Genomic DNA, 18246 nt, shown 5'->3' with positions numbered 1-18246 from the left:
TGAAGAGTATCATGCAGTGCTGCTGGGGGGCTGGCTCAAAGGGGCAGCGAGTTGGGTGCTGAAGCTCAACGCAGAGCGTGATCACGATGCTGGCAGAGACGCCCCGGGCTTACTGCCCGCTGCAGGGAGCACAGCGAGCCTCGCCCAGGCTAGGCTGCCTGAGAGGCTTACCTTGCAGCATTTCATAGTAGTGATATTAAAAACTCACGTTAAAGATTGTGTAAGAAATAAACTTCTACTGTTTACAGTGTCACTGTGCTCTAATTTCTTAAGTGGGAAGGATGAAAAGATCCTTCTGATTATCCATCAAGATGGGAAAATACAGCACACATATGCAAAAAAAAATAATGGGATAATAACAATGTGCTGTAAAGAGGATCCTATAAATGCAAAGGACAAATCTGTAACTAGCTCAAATGGGTCTCTCTGTGTGGCCCAAAAGGAAAAAATGCCTCAGGTGAAACTGTCAGTTTGGTCTGAGAGCATGAGGTCACAGTGACTGTCAGGTGAGGTAGAGAAAAAGAGGGAGAAAAGGAAAGAGCCCTGTAAAAGCTTATAAGGGAATAAACAAGAATGATAAACAGGAAACGGCAGAACAGGAGACTGCTGAAGGGAATGTATTGCTGTAGATGTTCTCATAGGTTTGAAAATTTATTAATGAGCACTGTCTAATTAACAGAGCAGAACCTAATTCCTAAGCAGTGTGAAATCAATTAGTATTTTTTTCTGAAAAGGCAATTCTCAGCCATTAGTTATACTTGATTTTAATTAGAACTGTGCTGGAAGGACGCGATCGAGAATGGTCATGCCTGACAGCTGTTGTACACAGATTGAAAAGTTGATAACTGCCATGCTGGGTGTCAGAAAGTGTCTGGTTTGTCTGGCAGCAGAAAGTGGAAGATGCATAGGGAAAGAGTAGATGAAATTGTGCAAATCTACCTGATCCTTTCCTTGAGATATATAAATTTATGTATCTCCATAGCTTTCAGCCGTCACCAAGTTACCTATTTTCTGAGCCAGAGGCTGCATTCATATAACAATTTCCTACAAGAAAAGTGCTCTATCAATTTTGCTATTATCTTTTTGAAATAAATAATATTTTAATGATCTCTAAATAGTCTGTGATAACAAATACAGCTTGATTACACAATATATGAAAAGGTGATTCCCTCTCTCTTTGTTGAAATTACTGTCTGATGATTTCACTGAGCGTTCTTCCCCTTTGGATTGTGTGAAACAGAATATAATTGTTCCTATTCATGACTTTGTAGACTTCTATCTTATCTTCCATCTGTTGCCTCTTTCCAAGTTCAAAAGTGGACTACTTAATTTCTCTTCTTATGGAAGATGTTCTGCTCCTCTGATTACTTTTTAATCTTGCTCTGCAATAGGCTCTTTTTCAGGCCAAAAATGAAGGCAATAGCTGAGATGTGGGAGTACCAGGGATTTTAACAGTGAGGTAATGAAGTCTTCTGCTCAGTTCTTTGTTCCTTTCCCAGCAATTTCTGCTGCAATGCTAATGTAGAGGATCTTGTCTATTAAAAGAACTCAGTTATATGTTCATTGAAAATGAATATAGTACCAAGGGAAAGAAATGGCAGGTGTCTGTATTGCTATCACTGATTACCAGTTTATTGCATAATTTTTTCTTTTGGACAAAATGAACAGCAATGAAATCAATGAAATGAAATCTCTGGGACATTGAATTTCTATTTTCCACTAAGTATATGCATAATATCAGGCTTCTTAATTGCTACCATTTCATTCTGTGTCTGTGTCTTTACTTGAGTATTTGTACTTAGTACAGAGGCACTTCACAGATTGAGTCTTTGGGGCACGTGATCATTTGGGTATGTGAAAGCTCACACTTCTGGACAGGTGCTAGTGCAAATGCATATTCCTTTCACATACAGTCATATGCTTTTACTGAAATGAATACTCTGGCAGAAGTATTTATTTGAAAGAAGTAATAGTGCTAATATTTGTGCATTAGAAGCACAGTCTTATGTTAGCAAGGCAGCAGAAATGGCAGATGTGGAAACACTTCAGCATTCATCTAAAATAATTGCTCAAATTGGTGACGTCCAGAATAGTCAGGTTTCATTGCAAATAAAAACTGAGGGCTAGGTTTTAAGGACCTGTCAGTAATCCAGATCTACTGACTTAAACGGACTCACATCTCACCATACACCAGTATAATCACTCCATTGGGTTTCTTGGAATTGACACTGATCTTGTCTGACAGGAGTGAAAGGAGAATGGAGCTGCTTTTGTTGGAGATGCTCCATGTGCAGTGTGGCACACCTGCTGTCCCCAGACTTCTGTATACATTTTTGTCCATATCTAGAAATGATTCTGTAAATGTCAGTTTTAGTAACAAATCACATTCTTTAAGACATAAAGGAAAGGCTTAGAGACATCTAAGGCTTGTTTCATTTTCAGATACCCTCTACCAGGGACTCCATGAGCAGGTGGAAGGGTTTTCTCACTCCAATTTAACTGGTGCAGGCAGATTTGCCACAAAATAACATTGATCATCTGGCTGAAGGACACAGAAGGTCCTTTTCAACACATCAATCATGATGAAAACCAAATAAACAGTTAACATGGACTTCCTCCTACATGTGCCCTGTGTTTGTGCTAACCTTTGTGAAGAAGGTGTAGCAACCCTTCCAGACCCTATGGGACTAACTTAATTATAACTTGACTATGAAGCAGCATTTTACCATTATGAGTAAGATCATTAAGAACGGAAGACTTAGTCTGTAGACAACCCTACAAGGCCAGTTTCCAGCACTGTTGAGACTGTCTGCTGGAAATGCCTCTCTTAGTACCTGTGCTACGCTAGCATCTTCATTCAAGTGTGTGGCGAATGATCCAGAATGCTCTTTATTCAGGGCTGACATGCCTCTGTACTGCATAAATGAGACATTCTAGCTGCCTCTGACAGGTCTTGTGAGTAATTTCTATGGGCCCTACAAGGAGTCAAGATCTGGTGGCGCAGTAGCTGTTTGAATTGCACCTCCATGTCTTAAATCTAGACACCAGAAGAATTACACTGGTTTTCAGCAACTATTGTAGATGCTCTGACTGAACCACTGACACTCACACAGTAAGCATGCATATTTGAACCCACTTGGGTCTCCTGTCCGAAGCTATCTGTATTTTGTGACGCATACTTCCCAAGCACCAAAAAAGAGTGAGGGCTGTTTGCAAGCTGCTGAAACAAAATAAACTAATTTCTTTCTTTAAATATGTTAGTAATTTTTGTCCATGCAGGCCACTATGAATCAGTGATGACAATGGAAAATGTAACAATGGACAGGAAACTTAGCTGTTATTCTGTACACTAAGTCAGGTCTAATTACTAGCACTTTTTAAAGAAAAGATACCTTTCTCCTTTCCTCTGCAGCCTCCAGCTTTTTCTGGATCTCCTCAAGAGAGAGTTCTTTCTTCTTTGGAGAAGCTAAAGTTCGTGGTGCTTCTGAGACCGGAGATGGCGGCTTTAGGATCAGCTCAAAGGCCTGGCCTGAGGCACGTTTGTTGATTTGTTTCACTTCCATATCTGCACAATAAAGTGAGAAATGGTAAACCCTTCAATACCTCAGCGGTATTGAGGAGAGAAGCAGCACAGAAGGAAGTAGGATCAAAGGTACAGACAAAAGATTTAGCATCTTTGCCTTGGGCATTTAAAACGCAATGGCAGATTCTGGGCTGAAAAATGTTCTCAGGAGAAGTACATTCCACTTTATCTGTAATAGCTTAATTATACCTTAATCTCATAAAGATAAAAATTTACAGCAGTTTTGGAGGCTTATTGGGGTTCTGTGTCATTTCACACCCCCTGCAAGCAGTGCCCAAGCTGATTAATTTTTTAAGCATGCTTTCATCTTTTCTTGGCTTCCTTGGGAATTATGTCAGCTGTAAAGAGCTGTAATTTTCAAATGAGTAGTAGGAAAGTACAGCTCAGCGTGAGAGGGCTAGCTTTAAGAGTTTAGTTAGTTGCTATTAGGAACAATATCCAGCACCAGGGGTAATACACAATCAATAGAAGGTAATACATAAAACCAGCAAATGAATGGTTAAATTGACAAAACATCATGGACTGGGATGGTAAACTGAGTCATTTCCCAGCACTAGTGCATTATCTGACCTGCAGGATGATTTCCAGTTGAAGTCACTCACCATCATATTTATAGATGTTCATGTTGCGAGGTTCAGGATAGAAACAGGAGCAGATCAGGGAGAGCATGGACAGCTCCTTCATCTTTTCCTTGTAGGCTGAAATGAGAGACCTTTGTTAGCATGTTTTGCCTCCCCAGCTCCTCTGTAGTGCATCTCTAGCTGAGGGGACTGGCTGGGGACCAGCAAATCGTCTCTGTCACCCACCCATTAGATTTCTCTAGAATATTTACTTTGAACTATTTCTTCTGAACACTGAGCCTTTATCAAATCACACATGAGATGCTCAGTACTGCAGAGACTGCTTCTGATCTCCTACATGACCTCAGCCTTGGGTGTAATGCAGACAGCCCTCTTTGGTTTATAGAAAGTTAATCTGGCTACCAGGAAATGTATTTGGTATTGGAAAAGAGCCACGACTCCACTCTCTCCTGGCAGGTGGAGAGACATGAAGCTCTTACACATTCTCTGACGTATCTAAATGAAATTGAGAACAGCTCTGAAATGCTGCCCATGTGTTGCCATAGGCAGATGCTAAAGGTATTATCTGTTACAAATGAAAATGTCATCCAGATAATTAAAAATAAAACCAGAAATAAGGATACATTTATCAAATCCTTTGCATAATGTCCTTAATATGTGTAACTACTTGAAAAAAAAGCTTTTCCTTCCTCACTTACTGGCCAAAATTTGTTGCTTCCATACTCAGGTCTAGTGTATATCAGCTGATACAATAAATACCCTTGTAATTTACCTTTATGGTGTTACCTTAACTGACTTTGTAATGCCTGCAGGCCCCAGTCATGGACTGAGGGGCAGCTGGTCTAGAAGTGGTGATACCAATACCTAAACATTAAGCAATGTTCTGCATTCACTCTTTCTAATTGCTATTAGCCATAAGTAGGAAAACAGTCTTGTATCTGCTCACTTGGCAGGTCAATGACAGGGCCCAGACTAGAGCCAGCTCTCCTGAGTCCTGGGACAATGCCCTAGCCACCACCCACACTGCATAAAGTATATACGTCAAGGATGGGTGGCTTCAAAACTTGGTACACACCAATCCCCACTACTATCAAAATCATATCTACAGAAACAAACACACATTTGCTGCCAGCATGTGAAAAAGATGGCTTAAACTATAACTGCAGCTGAAAATATTGTACTTAACAGACTAGACCAAATTAATCCTTGATGTTACTAAAGGAAAATAAGACAGCCCTTTGATCTTCAAATTGTGGATACATCCAAAGTTGCCATTTGGCCTTTCTCATGGATACTCTTGTGCTGTTTGAATTTCTTTTTCCTGCTCAGAAAGACCCCTGAGGTTGACAGGGCTTGAGAGCCTTTGGGTGCTGCTCAAAATGGTGGTAGCTGGGTGATCCATCAGTTCAGGAATGTATTTCTAACTGCCAGTGGATGATTAATTAATTTAATGAAGCTCTGCACGGGGACCTCCGATAATGGACACTAAATAACCCACCTAAAGGACACACAGCGTTTTGGAAACCATTGGTGCAAGCCAGCACCTCAGGTCAAGACTGTACTGTAGATTTTGCTTTCTGTGAACTGAGGTTGTCAAGGAAGCTTGGACTTGACAAGTTTTTTGGTTTGAAACATAAGTACCAACTTGCAAGGAATAACTCAAAAATCCTCTGAAGAGACAAATCACAAAGCACTTAACTGCATGCATAATTCCAAGCACACAGGTGTGGTTGTCCAGACAATCCTCTGAGGAGGGCTTGCCCAGCTGGCTGCCCACACCACCAAAATTGCAGCCTTTTCAGCAGGGAGGTAGCGGAGTGGGCACACGAGACCCCGCATGCTCCCTGGGAGGCTGCTAAACATACACAAAATTGAGGCGGGGTTGTGTGTTAAAGACACAGCCATTGATGACACGAGCTGAAAGCCAAACATTCTTGTACAAGGGCTGCTGAATCACTGCTACAATGTATGCCTTGAAATATCTCTGTAGAAAGAGGCACGCAAAGCAGTGCCATAGGAATCCTGCCTTTTGGGGCCTTTGTTATTGTTTTTTATCTTTGCTTGACATTGAATATGTCTTGTTTGCTAACAGCATTTAAAACAATTAGAAAAAGGGTTTGCTCTCCCAGCTTGTCATCTGCAAAACATGTCTGGAAGACATGCTCTAAGAACGTGCTCAGCTCTCTTTCCTTTCAGCACAATAGCCGCACTGAGAGCACGCTCACAAAATGATTGTCCTATTTCATTCTGGCCACTGACAGAATTAAGATGACTTTCCATGCTTTACATGCATCATATTTTCTTTTTTCATGGTATTGATTTAGTCTCCATGTGCCCTAGAAAGTCCTCCAACCATCACTGGAACCTGGCTGGAATGCTCATAGCAAGTTCTGAAGGCTGCTGCAACCCTGGGAACCAAACTACACGTGTAGCATGGGAAAGGAGTCCTGCTCTGCCCTGGGCAGCCATTGGGAGAGTACACAATGCATCGCATTCCTGACGTATTGACAAGTACTGTTCTTCCTGTTGGAGACCTAAGGGCTGAGGGACTCAAAGGGATTGAAGACCTACACACCTCCTCAGGAGTCCAGCATCAGCATTGTGACTTGTGTCCCTCGACCAGGCAAAGAACAGCTTATTTGACAGCACTGAGTAGCAGGAGCCCTGCTTTGCTCAGCTCTCTTTTCCTTAAACTGCCATGCATTCAAAAATAAAGCACTATGGTTAGCCCAGTGACACCTACATAGGCATCTGTAGCTACTGGTCTGATGAGAGGGGCTGACCAGGTAGTGTGGCTGTCACACAGGTAGTTCATGGCTGAAACTGCGGTCTCACAAATCCTAAGGAGTTAGCGTTTCAGCCATGGAAGCCTGTTCCCTCTAAAAGAAACATTTTTTCTACTAAAAAAAAAAGCAGCACACTTAGGCCAGAAAGCCGACAGCACAACATTTATACTATCTACACAGGACGTCTTGTGTTAACTGAAACAGATGCAAAAATTATCTGCTTTATAGTGGAGCTTTTAAAAACCTTTGAAGACAAGCAGTCACTGCAACAAAGTTTATTTTCCAAATGTCTTTCAACTGGCTTGCTAATTATATAGCTCCTTGCGCAGTCATGTAGGGTACATATCATTCCATTAGCTGTGCAAGTTAAATGAAGGAAAGTAAATGATGGTAATCGTAATACTACAAAAGCTTTGATAGGGAAATTGCTAGGAAAGAACAGTGTTGACAAAAGACAGCAACAGAATCTTCTCAGTTACATGGCAGCAAGATTTAAATGTTTAGATGCATCGAACACTTTGAAGTTGGGCAAGAGCAGACCACTGATTCTTGCTAAAACCAGAAGGGACTTCAGTATTAGCACTTCTTGCAGTTTTGCTGTGAATATCCTAGTATTTACAGATCGTCTTAAATTCTGAAGCTCTGTGATTATTTCAGAACCTCATCTATTCTTTTTAAATAAATTCCTCACATTCAGAGCTGCAGAGAAAGCCTTGGAAATATTATCTAATGCCCCTAAAAACTTTGCCAGTTTCAGAGAAAAAACAACTCAGATAAGTATAAAACTCAAGAATGCATGATCTTTTTTTTTCTGAATGACACCCAAATGCACCTTAATATCATTGTTTTAAGCCAATCTCACAATTTTCTCAAACTTCAGGCATTATTTTTAATGGTTATGTTTAGAAACTGTGAAAACACTCCCTGCTTTGGGTGAACATTCCCATGTTCGCTCTTTGTGAGCTCCTTACTTGCTGGTCCAGGTAAGATCTCCCAGAGGCTTTCAAGGGTGCCAATGCTCCATCTGCATGAGCAGGCAGGGAAGCACAGTAGGACTGGATCTCTGGAGGGAAACAATTCTAAGGACTCCATGCTCATGCTTTATATATTTTGGAGGTCTTTTTTAGACTAGTTTGGTTCCACAGTCTGAACAACGGTTAGTGCCTGGAGCCCAGCAGACATACTACCAAAGCACATATTCCAGGTTCATCACCTATCAAGCAAACCCGTTTGTCCCCTCTGAGATTGCTCTGCAGTGCGAACCAAAGCACGGGGTGTTTTGGTGATTCACTTCAGATGTGCTCTCCTGATCTCAAATAATATGCTTATTCAGATACATCCCATTTTCTTCCAGTAAGGACAGAAAATCAGCCCATCGCCAGTCCTGCACCTCATTTGCCCATTGAGTGAACCTCATAAGGAGGAGTGCTAGGTCTGCCATCAGAAGGCAGCAAAAACTTATCTGTTGCTGGTAAAAAAAGGAAGATTGGGGAAAACACTGGTAAAACCACCCTGTCTGTTTTCATCTGTTATCCAATAGCTATGAGGAATTTTTTACAATTTACACTGTAAAATGAAAATCTGTCCTGACTGACAGGCCACAGGCAATTTGGGTCACATTTTGTTCCTTGGCAAAGCACAGCTAGGACAGATTGCTGTGTCACAGCAGAAACCATTATTCATAAGCAAGACTATTTTTAACACATGAAAGCAGAAAGATAAGTGTAAATGTTACTTATAATTAACATCTGATGAAGGCAAATCTGTTGATTCCTTTTGCCTTACTGAATCTGGTCTGCATATAATAAAGCGTAACTGATCTTTGACACTTCAAGTCCCACTAGCCAGCTAGTTTGTGAAGTTCTGTGCACCTGGAAGGAAACAGACACTGGCACATTGCCCATGGTCAAAATGTGCAACCCATAACATGGCTCAGCCCCATGTTCCCTTGCCAGGCTCCTGTGAGCTTTCTGAGACTGAACTGAAATCCTGCTTTCTTTTCTGCCTTGCATGAGACTGCAGGAGTAATAAGTAAGATTAGGTGAAGTGTGAAACATAAGGTACAGAAGATCTGCCACAGCCATCCTTTACACTGATGTCTCACTGCATCTAGCTCTGGAGCCCCCAGCATAAGAAGGCCATGGATCTGTTGGAACGAGTCCAGAGGAGGGCCAGTCCAGAGGGCTGGAGCATCTCTTCTATGAGGACAGAGTGAGAGAGCTGGGGCTGTTCAGCCTGGAGAAGAGAAGCCTCCAGGGAGACTTTATAGCAGCCTTCCAGTACCTAAAGGGGGCCTACAGGAAAGATGGCGAGAAACTCTTCAGCAGAATCTGTTGTGAAAGTATGAGGGGTAATGGTTTTAAAATAGAAGGAGGTAGATTCAGATTACATATCAGGAAAAAACTTTTTACAACGAGCGTGGTGGAACACTGGAACAGGTTGCCCAGAGAGGTGGTAGATGCCTCATCCCTGGAAACATCCAAGGCCAATTGGGATAAGGCTCTGAGCAACCTGATCTAGTTGGAGATGTCCCTGCTCCTTGCAGGGGGTTGGACTGGATGACCTTTAAAGGTCCCTTTCAACCCTAATTATTCTATGATTCTCATGGATGTTATTAACAAAGCAGTTTGTTACAAATTTTACTTTGTTAATGCTCCCTGTGAAGTGCTAGAATTTTTGGTTTGTCAAGACAATGCTTTAAGTCACAAAAAGCCATGCCATTTTTTGAACACCAACAGGCACACTCTGTTGGCCAGTATTTTTTTCTTCCCAATCCATTTTAGTAGTGTGCTGCATCCTTTTCTGTCAAATGGAATAGTATTATATGATCATAACTGTAGTAGTTTCCCCATAGCTGGTGGGGTATTTGAAGAAAGCTACACGATGAGTGCCAGTAAAGTCCTGAACTAGAACTGGGACTAGTACACAGCACATGGGGAAGTAAAACTCAAGATGGGGCAAAACTGATAGAGATTCTACACATCATTTAATTTTTGACACTCATCTGAGATCTATGAGTCTGTGATTCACTTTAATTAATGCTGTTCATCTAACATTTAAGACAGCTAGTTTGCAGTAATAGTCATGAAAGCTTTCTTTTTACTCAATTGAGAGATAAGCACCATAAAAGAGTGATTGTTCCCAGTCCAAGATAAATGAAACAGGTTGTCTTAAGGCCAATGAATCTCCCTCCATTGTCAGAAAACCTGAGGATATTTGTAGGCTCATGGAGTCCCCAGTGATGGAGGGAATTAAAAAAGTCCCTGCAGCGAAGACATGTTATCCATCCCTTATACTCAGTCATAAGTGGCATCTCATTGTGGTAGTTCACACAGGTGGGACTTATTTTGTGACTGTCTCTAAATGCAAAACACATCTCGACAGAGTATTTGGTGTGAGTCCATCTCACAACCTTATGTACATCTGTGCTCTTCCAGTTTCTCCAGCAAAAATCAGGATGCTTTAAACTGGGCTCATAGGCTCAAAGCAAAGGCACTCAAGATGAGCTGGACAGAACTGCCTCTTTAATGCCCTATGGTGCTCACCTCTCTCGCTGTTGGAAAGCTGGCATGGCCCCCCACTCACGTGAGGCCGTTCTTTGGTAACTAAGTCTTTAAAATTGCATTCTTCATATCCGCAATTCAGTTTAGAGATGAGTACAGAGTTTTGATCATGTCCCTTGCCTCTGAATTGTGTGATATTTCTTTATCTAGATCATAGAGGAAGAAGGTACTATAAAAAGGAAACAAGAAACAGACAACGAGGAAAAGAAACTGTGAATTACTGAGTTTCCTCTGTCAACAGTGACTCTAGCGTTTCCTACTATATGTCCAGAAAACGAGAAAGAAAGAACCTGGACAGATCTCATCTGCTTTTGTGGCAACTGAGAGTTTTAAAAAGCAGTTCTGGGCATAAATTTCTGTATCCTTTATGACCATTCTGAGGTCACTAAAGCTACTTTGGTTTTGGCAGAAGTATTAGCAATCGTATTCTCTCCATCAAGAGATCCTTTAAACAAACAACTTAAAAATGGTTTGAGATGGGATCAAGCATTAGTGTGATTCATCAAAGCACAGGACGGCAGGGAAATCAGGAAGCAGTGTAGCATCAGTTCTTCAAAACACACAAAAAGATGCAAGCAACAGATCTGACCCTCCACCTTCCTATTAAGACTGTGTCAAACTGCAGCAATGAACCCCGCCCTGGAGTGCAAGCCCTCGCATGCCACTTCTGTGACATAGTTCGGGTGACAGCACAGGATCTGGCTGGAAAACCTACCCCAAGGAGCACACAAGCAGCCTTTTGCTTATGCAAAGACTGCCCAATAATTTTATTCTTGCACATGCAAATGTGCAGATGGGAGGGTGGCACAAATCTGACTCAAAATTGCCCCTAAATTTACAGCTTAATCACTGATCATGACTATGGATATTTGGACTAAAATGGACTACGCCAGATGCCGTATCTGTGATTTTTACTTACCATGTGTGATTGGATTCAGATGTCTCTGTTCACTTTATTTTCTGATGTCAGAATGTTAATGTTAAGATGCAAAGTTGCTATTTTGTATTTTTTCAATTTTTGTAGTTTTCACTGCTGAAGCAATAAGAAAACCCATTTACTGAACCCTGGCTGTTACAGTCATCAGTGACATAAGTTAATGGGACTATTTTGTTGGGCTAATGCAACCACATCACCAAAATAAGATTTTAATGGAAGGGTTTTTTTTGAATTAGGAAAAAAAAATCTTGTCATCATTACTTGAAACAGTGATGCAGATGCTTTGCCATAGTCACTACTGGAGAGCCTTGGGCCAGATTGTACTGTCTGTTAACAGAATGCAAACATACACATTTCCTTCCAGTGTGGAAGGAACACAGACATGCGCCTCTTCTGACTGATATTGTAGCAAGCTGGGCTTTGTCATATCTTATAGAAAAATCCTCAATTTTACTTTTAGTTTAGGACTACTGGTAGAGTAGTAGTGATTCTGCAGGTTATCATTCTGGGCCTGATCCTATCATTAATTTTCTTGTTCTCAAGAAAAATCCCTATCCCCTGAGCTATCACTCAGAGTCTTATATGAATGATTTAAGGATCAAAACCTTAAGCCCTGGAATTTCTGAATGTGCAGATTTGCTTTCCGTGATTTAATGCTCATTGTTTGCAACCCATTTCCTTCGCATTGTATGCCTGAAGGGTTGTGACATACCCTTTCCCAGCACACAAAGCCATTAAACTATTTTACTTCTGAGACAAGTTACACATAAAATGGCTTAAAAAGCCAGGCATTTCACTCTAAAATTTTCACTAACATGACTTTGAAGGTCCACCCTGGTAAGCAAAGGCTAAAAGGAGCGTTTTCAGGAATGCTGATCATAGAATCATAGAATCATTAGGGTTGGAAGGAACCTTTAAAGGTCATCTAGTTCAACCCCCTTGCAAGGGGCAACATCTTCAACCAGATCAGGTTGCTCAGAGCCCCGTCCAACCTAGCCTTGGATGTTTCCAGGGATGGGGCATCCACCATCCCTCTGGGCAATCTGTTCCAGTGTTCTACCACCCACATTGTAAAGAATTTTTTCCTAATATCTAATCTGAATCTAATGTTCACGTGTGAAGGACAGAGAAGCAGAGGGCTTCTCAGAGACTCTCCTCTGCACAACCATCACAGCCCTGCTGTACACAGGTTCTCTTGTCTCAGCATTCCTGACATTGGGGCTACCACCTCCACTAGTCCACTGTAACAGCAGCCCAGTGAAATCTGCTTCAGGACTTTCCTGCAGCAGGACAACCCCGAGATTTACCATCCTTCCCTCAAAAAGGGCTACACAGCGGTTACGAACCCTCCTAGAGCCATGCTGTTCCCTGGATGCAAAGCAGTGGTGCTTGGCTTGGTTCTGGGTCCACACTGGTGGCTGAAGCACCAGGGAAGGGAGTGCAAAGGAGGTGGTACTTCTTCAGTGTCCTCCTAACAGATTAACAAGTGTGATATGGGGTGGACTGGAAACATATAAGCTTGGAACCACAGAAGTTGTAAAACCCCCAGAAGCCTGCTTTTCCCCGACAACCCTGGCACGCAGATACCAGCCACCACCATGGCAGCTTGCCTACAGCCTGCTGGTGATCCAGGCACTGGCTGGGAAGGGCAATTTCAAGTCCTTGTGTTGAGCACACTCGTTTCCCCTGGACCACCCACCAGTCAGGTACTATGCTATCAGAGATGGCTACTGTCTCCTGGTGTTCTCTTAAGGTCATCTCGTTATTGTATTGTGGGAGCACATGGAGGCCCAGCTGAGATCTGCACTACTTTCTGCACAAACATGTCAGATGCAAACACCCTGTGCCAAAGAGCTTACAGTGTCAGTGAGAAGACAGGCCAAGGATGCTGGGAGGGGGAGGAAATGATCCAGAGGTGAAAAAAAACCTGCCTCAGGTCATAGGTTCACTCTGTAGGAAAGCTTTGTGGAGAACACAGGTCCCCTGATTTCTGAGTGAGTGACATCTCTGCTGGCACAGGCTGTCTCTTTGCGAGTACTGCAGAGAACATGGGTGCTGGCTGGTGAAACAACCCCTAGATTGAGGATGCAAATCAAGTATGATGAAATAGAATGGCAACAGTCTAGTGGCACAGCCTGCTACGATCAAACAGCATCTTCCCAAGGTATGAATCATGCCCTGAGTTCTGTTTTAGCACAGTAAGACTGAGTTACTGGAGCAGGGTGTGACAGACCTGGGTGCCAGCATTTCTCTTATTTTTCTGAATCTTGCCCTCAACCATGTCTTTTTGGAATGGTAGCATTTATTCAGTTTTTCCTAATGATCTCTTCAGGGACTTCCAGTGACTTAATTTTGCATCCCCCGGTCCCTTTCTGTAGGCTCAACAAACTCTTCCTGGTCTTGCATCACCCGGCCATGCATCACCTTGGATGTCATTTTATTCCATGGCAGCTGTGCAATATCATGCCTAGAGAGTAATGACATCATCCTGGCATATCGTCAGTCTTCGCAATTGAAATAAGGGTTCTGCTACTGTTTCTTTTCATCTGGACACAGCAGATCCTTTCTAGACTTGTACTGATAATATTTCAATTATGTTATGAAATCCCTCCTGCTCATCTTTGGACTGAGATTACAGACAAATTGTTTTAAGAGCCATATTGAGCTTCTCAACAGAGCAAGTTTTAGGAATTACCCACATGTTCTGAAAGCAAGCCACTGATACAGCATCAAGCAAAGGAATGGCCCAAAATGCTTCAGCAAAGCAGGCAATTAAGAAAGAATAGGTAAAGAATCCATATTTCTCTTTTTTCATCATTGGACGTACCCAATCAAGGGAACACAGCTACATTGCTACCAATTCAATTAACAGACAGTCTGGTCCTTGCCTCTGGTCCTTGCCTCTCGTCCTTGCCTCCCCCTCTACTCTGCCCTGGTGAGACCCCACCTGGAGTACTGTGTCCAGTTCTGGAGCCCCCAACACAAGAAGGACATGGACCAGTTGGAGAAAGTCCAAAGGAGGGCCACGAAGATGATAAGAGGGCTGGAGCACCTCTCTTATGAGGACAGGCTGAGAGAGTTGGGGCTGTTCAGCCTGGAGAAGAGGAGGCTCTGGGGAGACCTGATAGCGGTCTTCCAGTACCTCAAGGGGGCCTACAAGAAAGATGGGGAAAGGCTGTTTAGTAGGGCCTGTTGCGATAGGATGAGAGGTAATGGTTTTAAAATAGAGGGGGGTAGATTTAGATTAGAAATTAGGAAAAATTTTTTTACGATGCGAGTTACAGAACACTGGAACAGGTTGCCCAGAGAGGTGGTGGAGGCCCCATCCCTGGAAACATTAAAGGCCAGGCTGGATGAGGCTCTGAGCAACCTGATTTAGTTGGGGATGTCCCTGCTCCTTGCAGGGGGGTTGGACTAGGTGACCTTTGAAGGTCCCTTCCAACCCTAACCATTCTATGATTCTATGATTCTGTGATTTTTCTGGGATCAGATATACATGTGGTTTTAACAGAACTATAAGTTAGACATAAAATGTGATTTTTTTTTTTATAACTCATGCAGAGATTATAACCACAATCCTCATCAATACACATCTTGTGCCATTCGAAAATGCAGATATCTTTGATGTCTTTTGATATTTTAAAAATTGTTCTTTGAACTGATGAAAGCCAAAATATTAGTTAGTCATAACTTAAGGCTCAGAAAACAATAAGCAAATGCAATCACAAGGTGCATTTTTTTTTGCTTTAGTCAAAGAAAATACTAAGGGCAATCATCTAAGTAGAAATCTGTGTTTATATTATATGAGATAAAAGCAATTATAATTTGCAGTAAGGTTGGACTCTTGATCTTTATATTCCAGTAATTACATGTGTTCCTTGCTTGCTGAGTCATTTCACTGTCTGCAGAACCTATTGTAATTATTTTTACACCATAATCATCAGGAGAATCCATCTTAGAGACAATATGCTGCTGTGAGGGCTGTGGAAGGTACCTCTGAAACCAATGATTTCATGCAGTCTAGAAAATCCATTTTATAGTGTCTGAACAGGGAACACATAGAAGCATTCATTATTTAGTTTATATATATATATGTATCTATATATAAAAAGTTTTTAAAATGTAAGTTTATTGGTTGACTTTGAGTGATTTGCATGTATTTAATGTACTTAACCCAAAGCCAAATACGTGTAACTACATCTTTATGCTGCACAATCGGTCTTGCTGGCTGCCATGACTACCGCCTAAATGTCAAAATGCAAAAGACAATGAAAGGAGACAGTTTGAAAAATCCAATTTTCTTCTGGGTTTTGAATTTAGTGGGCCATCTTAAAATAAGGATGTCTCATCAGTTTGAATAAGGGCATTAGTTTGCTTTCTGTAGACAACTGCAAATGGCATATTTAAGTAGATTACTTAAAAATGAAGGGTTCCTGTCCTTGCAGTGATACAAACAATGGCATACACATTATAATTGTGTTAATTAACAATAGTATATTAAATTTTAATGCAAGAACAAAATAAGCTCTTAGTAAATGACTTCTAAGTTTCTGTATAAAACTGTTTGATACTAGAGTTTACCTGCCGACGTTACTCACATTTGGGAGGATTCTGCTTTAAACCCAAGGAGGTGTGATAATGGAAACTGTGTTAGTAGATGCCCTGATAGTCTGGTTTATATTCTGCTGCTTTATATCATATGGCTTAATTCCCTTTTTTTTTCATAACAAAGACTAAATACATTTAAATGCTTTTATACAAATTTAAGAGCCTACTCAATTGGGTATATGTGGGAGCAAGGAGCTGTATTTATTTAATTACAAGATGTTCCAAAAGACTGAATTTCTCAGTTTAGAGAAATTCAGTCCCTAATTTAAGAAAGCCTCCCCAGGTAGAAAGCCCATCAAGGATCTGTTTATCCTTGGAGAAATCCTTTGGTTAAAAAATAATGTCTTTAGGTTTTGAAGGACTTTGAAAGCACTGCACAGAGTAAGCAAAAATGACATCGACCATGTTGATACAAAGCAGATTCTGTAAAACTCCTATTTTCATTTGTCATTATCTCCTAATAAGTGGTCAGCAGAATGACTTTTGCTAGGTCCCCAAATCGAGAAACTTGCGCTGCTTCCAGATATTTCAATATTCAACATGTTCACCATGAAAATCTATTTTCACAGCATTCAAAGACATAATTTTCTGCTAGTCTTCTATACAGTCCTAAAGAGAGTACAAATGCCTAAGTGAGATTTCAGATGATGTTTCAGTGTGTGGCTACGTAAACCCGTAACTGTCAAAACTGAAAGATTAAGTTTTAAAGATCAAAATAGGAATGGATACTGGGGCAGTAACTTTAAAAAAAAAAATTACAGAAATAAATTCAGCATGTGTAAGTTACCTCTTGAAAGTCTCACAAGAAAGAGTTTTTTCACTATTTCTTCCACCTTTCGTTTAAAGGGGTCAGATTAGGAAAATGGAGGGAGGAAGCAGGCCAGAGGCAGAGCTACGTGTGAATCAGCAGGAAGGGAGGCTGGGTTCACCAGCGGTTGAAGGTACTTGGTGCTGTGGAGCTGCACCTGAGGTACTGCATGCACTTTTGGGCCCCTCAATTTAAGAGTGACATGGAGGAACAGGTGAAGGTCCAGTGGAGGGCTACCAGGAAGGTGAGGGACCTGAAGCATGTGGTCTGTGAAGGGTGGTGGAGGGGGCCAGGCTTGTTTAGTTGGGCAAAGAGGTGGCTAAGGGACAATATACTAGCTGCTTACAACTATTTGAAGGAAAGACCAATGAAATGACAGACCCAAACTCTTCCAGATAACAGAAGGAACAACAGTCACAAATTGTGCCTTGGGAATTTGTGAGATTGTCCATTCAGGACTTGGCTAGATGGTCCCTCTTCAAGCAGGAGGACAGGCTAAATAACCTCTAGATGTCCTTCCCTCCAGTTTCTCCATAGTTCATTTCCCAGAGTGAGCTCAATTTTATGTGTGTCATTGTGGGAGGGACAGCTTGCTAGCAACTTACAGCCCCAGCTCCACTGCTCTTTGTTATTCACATCCTTTAGTGCTTGCTATCGCATCTCACTGAACATCTGCATTGCCATCATTTGGGATTTGTGTACTAGCTGAAGACTCTTGGTGAGCTCATCCCCAGCACATTACAGAACCAAATCCCCTGGGCTCCTTTCCTGGCTCTTTCCCTCAGCACTCACTCCCTCGCTGCCCTCCATCCTACCTCCTTTCTTGCCAAAACTCATGGTTTCCTTTTGCCGTGTTCCCAGGGCACCTCATCGGGGTACCACCAGGAAGAGACTCTGGCTCTTCAGCTGCTGGACTTTAGATGTGGTCATCACCATGGGCCACATCCTCACTCATCCTTCCACTTTTTTGAAATGCAGTCTTCCAAGTACCCTTTCTGATTTGGTAAAAATTCTCTCAGCACTTAAGCTTGCTTGCAAAGCAAGCAATAAGCTATATAGAACAGACACAGGCAATAAAACAAATACATAAAAGCAAACAAAGAGAATTATTGTCACTATTCTTTTACATTTTGGCTTTGCCTCACTGGGAATGTTTTGTATAGCTTGCAGAGTCTAAATGATCATTTCGTTCTTGGAATTGTTGCAAATAAAATAGCAGTCTGGTGATCAGTGAGTATTATCTTATGTAGCACAACAAATCTGGGGTCTCTGCAAGTTTTGTTATTGAGCAGAAACCATAACATCATATTGGAAATGGAGCATGTGGATATAAATGTGCCCATTTTAAGCAGAAATTGGCACAATTGAGAACATTAATAT

The 18246-nt window shown here is 41.7% G+C and overlaps 1 protein-coding gene across 1 annotated transcript in view; it reads right to left on the bottom strand.

Moving 5' to 3' along the window:
- The window catches only part of STMN2 (stathmin 2), a 39977-nt gene that overhangs the window by 10181 nt on the left and 11550 nt on the right, over window positions 1-18246 (bottom strand). The window contains exons 2-3 of the mRNA XM_086742434.1: window positions 4186-4281; window positions 3393-3565 (exon numbers count right to left, since the gene is read on the bottom strand). Of these exons, the coding sequence (XP_086598560.1) occupies window positions 3393-3565; window positions 4186-4281 (269 nt within the window). The remainder of the gene's footprint in view (window positions 1-3392; window positions 3566-4185; window positions 4282-18246) is intronic.

This window comes from Chlamydotis macqueenii, chromosome 2, assembly GCF_036417535.1.
Source record: "Chlamydotis macqueenii isolate bChlMac1 chromosome 2, bChlMac1.mat, whole genome shotgun sequence".
Classification (NCBI taxonomy): Eukaryota; Metazoa; Chordata; class Aves; order Otidiformes; family Otididae; genus Chlamydotis; species Chlamydotis macqueenii.
The sequence above is the reverse complement of the archived record's forward strand: the minus strand, read 5'-3'. Positions and strand labels throughout refer to the sequence as shown.